At 39.4% G+C, this 7,500-nt stretch overlaps 1 protein-coding gene across 7 annotated transcripts in view; it reads right to left on the bottom strand.

Moving 5' to 3' along the window:
• The window catches only part of KaiR1D (Kainate-type ionotropic glutamate receptor subunit 1D), a 239,700-nt gene that overhangs the window by 29,959 nt on the left and 202,241 nt on the right, over nucleotides 1-7,500 (bottom strand). For all 7 annotated transcript variants that reach the window (XM_045737330.2, XM_045737334.2, XM_045737332.2 and 4 more), the window contains 3 exons: nucleotides 2,040-2,152; nucleotides 1,715-1,820; nucleotides 40-246 (listed from right to left, as the gene is read on the bottom strand). In XM_045737330.2, the coding sequence (XP_045593286.1) occupies nucleotides 40-246; nucleotides 1,715-1,820; nucleotides 2,040-2,152 (426 nt within the window). The remainder of the gene's footprint in view (nucleotides 1-39; nucleotides 247-1,714; nucleotides 1,821-2,039; nucleotides 2,153-7,500) is intronic.

Genomic DNA, 7,500 nt, shown 5'->3' with positions numbered 1-7,500 from the left:
GATTATTATACGCTGATCATGTCTTATTACCCAACTCACCTGATCAAGAAGTTCGCCAATCATGCCGTTCCATCTCTTCTTCTTGTCGTCGTATTTGCCATGGGAACCGTCGGCAGCGATTCTAATGGTGTAGTTGAAGCCTAACAGTTCCGAGATCTCTTGAATGAGATCGATACAGAAGCCCTCATAGCGATCATTTCCCGTCATCTGTTCTGAGGTCTCCTTCAGCATGGTGTAAGGGTCAGCCTAAAACACACAAATTCGCACATTATTATTTGCAAAAATAGGACATAGTTCAAGACCAAACATAAAATTATATAGCCATTAAGGAAGGGAAGGGCATTATGAAGGGAGAGCGCCAAACCATTACGACTGTATTGCATTGGGAAGGGAACAGGATAAGTATTTGGGACGGGACGGGGGGGGGGGGAAGGAATGATACCCAACTACGTTGACGTTTGGGGATTGATCGCTGACCCGCATGAATGGAGATCGTCACTCTACCGTCCAGCCCAAGTGCCTGGGCTAGCCATTAAGGAAACCATTTTTCATATGTTGAGTATTTATTGCGAGTAAGAGGTAAGAGCGTAATGAATAACTGGTAGAATTTTAATAAAGATGCGGGTGTTGTGGTGTAGTGTACTCAGCTACTGTAGTTCCACCTGCAGGAGGAACGCAGTAGCTGAGTACGAGGACTTAGCGGCTTTCCACAGCCTCGGTAGATAGGCCACCAGGATTTAATAAATCCACCAGGTCTGTAGTGTACAGCATAATGCGGCTAATTCAAGTCCGATATTTGGCGGTTGATTTCTCGCTAAACACTTGTGTATATCAATGGGAGTCGGAAGAATGTAATGGGAGAGTAAATCTCTGATATGTTTATATATGACAGCTCTGGAGGATAGCAGTAGACCAGTGTTATGAAGCAGTGGTAGGAATGCTGTAGATTATTTTGTGGAGTTTGGTGGTGCTGGTTGTCCATGCTGTTGTGGTGGTGCTGGTTCCCTGTGATGCTGTGTAATGGGTTAGATGCGATGCATGGAATGATGTTATATTTTAATATCTTTAGGCTTCCCTGCCTTTATTGCCCTATTTTCTCTGGGTTGACGGTCACAAGCTCATGAAAGTGAGAAATAGTGTAATTATGAAGATATGATGGCAACTATAACTGAAAAGGAAAGCACAGAGAGAGAGAGAGAGAGAGAGAGAGAGAGAGAGAGAGAGAGAGAGAGAGAGAGAGAGAGAGAGAGAAAACTTTTGTTAGAGGACAAAGCGAGTAACAGGAAGATAAAACAATAATTAGGTATATAAACACAGATAGACAAGAATACATTAAACCAATACAAAATTGAAAGATAAAATGGAACCTAATCTACATATATATAGATCGTATTTCTCAGTGGCTAGCTACCTGCCAGATGAGATTCACTGAATCAGTCCATAGCTCGCCAACCTCTACAACAGAGGTGCCAGTGCAAGAGTCAAGTGAGTGAGAGAACCCACTAGTGTACAGGGAACGATATACAACAACCGTGCGAGTGGTTGGCAAGACATCTGCTGATAATGTCTTCAATAATTCATGCAGCATTTTATCAAATTCTTGGCCAGCAATATTTCACACTATCTCTGGTGCAAGCTGCCGGAGAGACATGTGGTAAGGAAACACATTTGAGGAACATGTTTGGCAGTATTTTACAGGGAATGTCAGACTTACGAGGATGCTGGTCACCATAAGGGTCTTGTTCTGGAGGCTCTCCACGATGCCTTGCTGCACCTCGCTGTAGGTCCTCGTGTAGTTGGCTCCGCTGGTCGGGTCCCATCTGTACCTCGCCACCACCACGAAAGAGAATGTGTTGGTTGAAAAGAAGTTATAAAATGAACGTGAAACTATAAATTCAGTGACGATTTATGCTCACAAACGTAAACAAAATCTCAAAGGCGCGCGCACACACACGCACACACACACACACACACACACACACACACACACACACACACACACACACACACACACACACAAGCAGCCTACTGTGACTCACCGGCCAACACGGCTGAGACCTTCCTTCGTCAGTTCTACAATGTCGAGTGTCACGTCTCGTCGAAAACCCTCCGTGTCGAACTTGATGAGCCCCGTCAGTCCATTCACCTGCACCTGAGAAATAGTACAACAAGTGATCAGTAAAATTTAACTCAAGAAAGTGCAAAGTAATAAAAAAAATGGGCGCAGGGAACAGATGGCCGGGCCCAATGTACTAAAATGGGTTACAAAACCCTTCAAGAATCAGGGAGATGTAATGACCTTATAGTTCAGATGAAAACAAACATGTTTCCTGAAGTTCACATCAAAATGATATCTGTTGTGTGTATGCAAGATTGGCGTACATAATAAATGCCTTTAAAAAGCTGAATAAGGAAGTATTCAGGATCTTACCTACCACATATATCAGAGTTATTCTTTGGCGCCGTTTGAGTTTTTTTTTAACTAGAAAACATGAAGCAAAGTTGAAGAAAGTCTGAAGATATATTACGAGACTAAGAGGCATGAGTTACAAGAAAGATCTAAGACATTGACATCCACACCCTGTGAGATTCTTGGCTCTTTACATGACTATAGTTCAACATATATTAAGAAAAAAGGTTTATTTGCCAAAACTCGGTAATGTTCCACACAGAACGTCTTTCCTGTCATCCATTACGTCACAAGGGACTACAGTCGTACAGGTAACGTAACGACGTCACAGCCACAGCCACAGCACGAAAATAGCGGAGACTTGAGAAGCTCCATCATCCAGTCCGCTTGGACAAGAGCGTCCACATACCACATCGCCCGTTGTGCAGGCAATGTTTCCCAGCACTGATAGGAATACACCCGTGAGGCGGAGCTACTCTTCCTCGAAGGCAAAATATCCACGCACCTCCATAAAAAGAAAGTGTATCTGATTCTGTTTTTGGTTCTGAATTTCACGGTATTAACATGCCAATAGAATATAAATTATTATTATATAGTAAATTATTCTACAAGACTGTTGAATAATGACTGACTGAACAAGATCTGTTTAAAAAAATGAGGAGGTAGAGATGAGTGATTCGTGAATGAGGAATTCCCACCGCCTGAAAAAAAACCATAAAAACCCACTATATCTGCAACTCACGCACAGTGACAAGTTCACTTTCCTCATGATTTTCCCTCGAACGGAAATGCAATATTTCTTTCCCCTCTGCATTATTTTGCATGGCTGTAATATCATCAAATAAAAATTTTCCTTTTATAATTGGTCTCTTTTCCCTAAAAAGAACAATCCTGTGGTCATTAGGAACATCCTCTTCTGATTATTAAGATAAGCATCGTTTCGTCTCCTCTTTTCCTTCTCATTTTCCTTTACTGCCTCCCATATCTTCCAGCGCCCTGCCCCTTGCCTTATCTAATAGTCCCATAACATTTATTTCACTCCCTCCAAATGGCTGAAGACTCTCCTTCCCTCAGGATTCAAGTGCATTGTCTTCATCTTGACCTGTTGTTCAGTTATTTTATCTTTCAGCTTGTCTTTCTGATATGTTTAATACTTGTTCAATCCATCGTTATGTGTAGTCCATACGAGTCTTCTCTTCCAGCCTATCCCATTACGCTTATTTGAGTCAGTAACATTGTGATTACGAGACAAAAGTGCATGGCTTATATAGGGTGCCACTATCAGGGTGCGACTGAAAACGTTCCACTTGCTAGGGTGCTAGGGTACCACTGCATGGGTGCCATTACCATGGTACCACTACCAGGACGCCAATGCCAGAGCGCCACTGCCAGGGAAGAGGCGCGTACGGAGTGAAGTCCGGATTTACTGGGATCACAGGCTGCTTTACCGGACACCTGTATGTTACGGAGTGAAGGAGAAGGGCTCAGGTGGCTTTAATGGCGGCACTAGCGGAGAGTGGCACTTGTGGAGGGTGGCAATAGTGAAGGGTGGCACTAGGTGTGGCACTAGTAGAAACTATATAAGCTGTTCTTCGACAAATACCGTTCTTGTAAATCATGATATGGTGCATCTACTTTTAGGATAAATATTTGCATATACATTTTTAAAGACTTACAAAAACATCAGAAAGACACATGTACCATTTGATTTATGCTATTTTAATTGTACATTTCAATTTATTTTAATAAGGTGTCTCCAGAAAAATAGTGTCTGTTAGTTGACTTATCATCATTCACGAACTAATAGATATTTCATGTTTATTTACTTTCAAATAAAGTGCAAGAAGTGTGCAGAAATACAAACGTAAATGTTAATATGTTTTTAGCCTTAAAACACATTACCGAGTGTTTTAATCCGAAGTAATACTGTTGTGAGATATAACTATTTTGAAGTCTAAATGGAAAAACATTTTTCGAGGTTGTCAGCACGAACGGAGCATTTTTTTAAACCATTAATTTATTGTGAGTCTGTGAGTTTGTGTGTCTGTGAGTCTCTGTGGGTGGTGATGCTGATGGTGATATGGAGTGCTTAGCCTGGTGGTGATGAGAGCTGATGAGGCTTCTGGTGATGAGAGGTAATAAGGCTGATGGTGATCAGGGGTGATTGGGAGGGGGGGGGGGTGTTGAGGCTTGTAGTGATGAAGGGAAATATGTCAATTGGTATGAGGGCGTGATGAGACTGATAGAGAAGAGGGGCATATAATCTTGTGGTGAAAGAGGATGGTGAGGATGATGCTGGAGTTAATGAGAGGTGTTTTAAGGGTGTTGAGGCTGATAGTGATGAGGAATGATGAGACTATTGGAGATCTAAACTAGAAAAAACAACATTGAACATTGTAATGCAAGTAATTAAATAATATTTTCAACAAGTTTAATTACTTGTTCCAAAGATAACACAATGAAGAATCAAGCTGCCTTCAGAACAGAGATCAAGCTAACAAGCTAAAGACACTCTGTAAAATGAATGTGTATGATCAGACAGCTGGCGGAGGATATATTTGCATAGAGAAGACCCTTGGAAAAGGCATCGAATGGAGAATGAATGGAGGTCGGGAGCTATTCATTAAAAATGGTCTTATTTTTAGGATGGCAAAGTTAATGAATGGGTCTTATGCTTTCAAAGAGAGGTGTTTTCTACGTATTTCGACAGTACAGATATAAATAGACAGAAACGATGATTAAATAAGACTATGATGTTTAAAAAAAAATACAAGGAAATCCACTTGCCTCTACCACTAAAAAAACGTATTTCAAACGCCTTTCTATTGTATATTGTGACACAGAATTTGTTATATTAGAGAATGATGTATAAATTCCGGTCATATCTGCGCCTAATGCGGAAATATTTTAATTCTATCAAAATGTGTATATCTGGAAACTATTTATAGTTTTTTATCCCCCCATACATCAAATGTCACTGAATACACTATGTCACTGATGTACCTGCCGGTGTTATTCATCAAAGTTCTTTTACATGTTAGTCAACCACAATGAACAATGAAACATCGTTTGGACAATTCCTCAATCAACTTGATAATGATCCAGGACGGACCGAAACGTCGACGTCTCTTCAATTTCTAGTGTGTGGTTTGGTCAACATTTTTAAGCCATGTTATTGTAACTTTCCTCTGCAGCTTTTGAACAATATATATACACAGACGAGAGGTGAGTTTTTATGTTAATTATCAAATCAGGTTATGTTTTTTGGTTATTTTGTAACATTATATTCTCCTATAATATTTTTGGAACAGTGTCTATGGATTAGTTTGGTGCTAATTGTGTTTATTTTGGTAGCCGCTGTGATCATAATTAGATTGAGGAAGAGCTGTGATCATAATATGATTGGAAAAGAGCCGAGTAAGACTGAGCCGATTATACGTGTGAAATATTTATTTAGTGGTACTACCTACTCAGTTTCAAGTTATTTGTATATATTCAAGATTAACTGAATATCTATTAACCATTATTGTAATTTCATTCATGATATTGATATTGAGTATCTGAGAAGCATATATGCCAGAGGTGTAAATTAATATCTCACACGACAAGTTTGAAGTTGAGATTAATCTGGCAGACGTGATCATGTCAGTGCTATCAGCCTATCCCACACTACGTACATTATTCATTTCCGATAATTATTATTGTTTGTTTAACTCTTTCTTATTATAATTGCAGATATCATTAATTATTATTATTGAATATTTCATTCATTATTATTAATGTTATTATTGTAAGGACATTGTTATTAAATTTATATTTGAAATTAGTTGTATGATTATCTCTCTGTTAATTAGACTGTATTGGTTGCTCTCAGTATTCAAAAATATTCCAAGCCACTCCTTGTTTCCATAATGGTGATTATTATGGGGCCGAAAATACTACTAATCTGCATATGATTACCGTGTTTATCAGAGAAACTCTGATTAAACATTACCTGGCTAGAGTGTATGGTCAAATTATGTAAATTGTAAATGAAAAAATATATTTTTCTTTGCTACAAATTATGTATCATTTATTACCATGTTAATGACCCGCGTAATTATTGTATAACAATTTTACACTAGGATTGTGGAAGTGTCTGCCAACGGCTATAGTACCTAGCTGTGAAGGGGGAAGGAGAGCCTAACTGACACCTCACTGTGAGGGGTAGAAGAGACTCACTAGGACCTAGGTGTGGGGGTAATAGGGCCTCACGTTTAACGAAATACTCTACACCAGAACATAACATGTTCTGGTGTACAGAACAGAACAGAACATGTTGTGGTCTTCCACCACAACAATCCACCTCACTATAAAAATTCTCCACATCTACACTTCATCCTACATCTTCACACAGTCACCATAACACTCCACTACCTGAACACCATTTCAACCACCACAACTAGCCGCTACCACAACGCTTCACACACGTAGAATAATCCATGTGTCCAGCAGTCTTGCGCAACTGTTCCATACACTAGCTCTGCATTTTCTTGTATTGGGTATCCACTGAATTGTTAAAAACTTTGCCCACTCTCATGTAAAATTAAATTTCTTTCATACATAATCTGCCTTATAGCAATGGGAACCTTATGCTTTGCCTTCCCTTCATATTTATATTTAACAATTATTTGACACCAGTAAGAATTGGCTTTTCTGGTCTTGGGGAAATGGTAGAAAATATTTCACCGCCCTTGGCTTATGTTTAGAAGGGTGGAAACTACAGCGTATAATCGTGAGTGTTGTGCATGTCAATCATCTGATTGTATTCTGTGGCAGACAAGTATCGTCTCTATTATTTAGGCTAGAGGGATTAACCCCTCCTCATCCTGCTTTCTAAGAATTACATAAATTTATAAAGTAAAAGGGGGCATGTACGGACTGGGAAAATTTAATTTAAGTCAGATCAAAAGAACTGACAGTAATGCTCAATAGGTGAACAATCTTTAACTTATACACAACTCATGAGTGCTGAATATCGAAGTCTGACCATTTATCAACAAAAGCCACAAATATATGTGGCCGATATTGTATTATCTGGTGACTAACGC

This window comes from Procambarus clarkii, chromosome 28, assembly GCF_040958095.1.
Source record: "Procambarus clarkii isolate CNS0578487 chromosome 28, FALCON_Pclarkii_2.0, whole genome shotgun sequence".
Classification (NCBI taxonomy): domain Eukaryota; kingdom Metazoa; phylum Arthropoda; class Malacostraca; order Decapoda; family Cambaridae; genus Procambarus; species Procambarus clarkii.
Note: the sequence above shows the minus strand (reverse complement) of the source record. Positions and strands in the feature narration are given on the sequence as shown.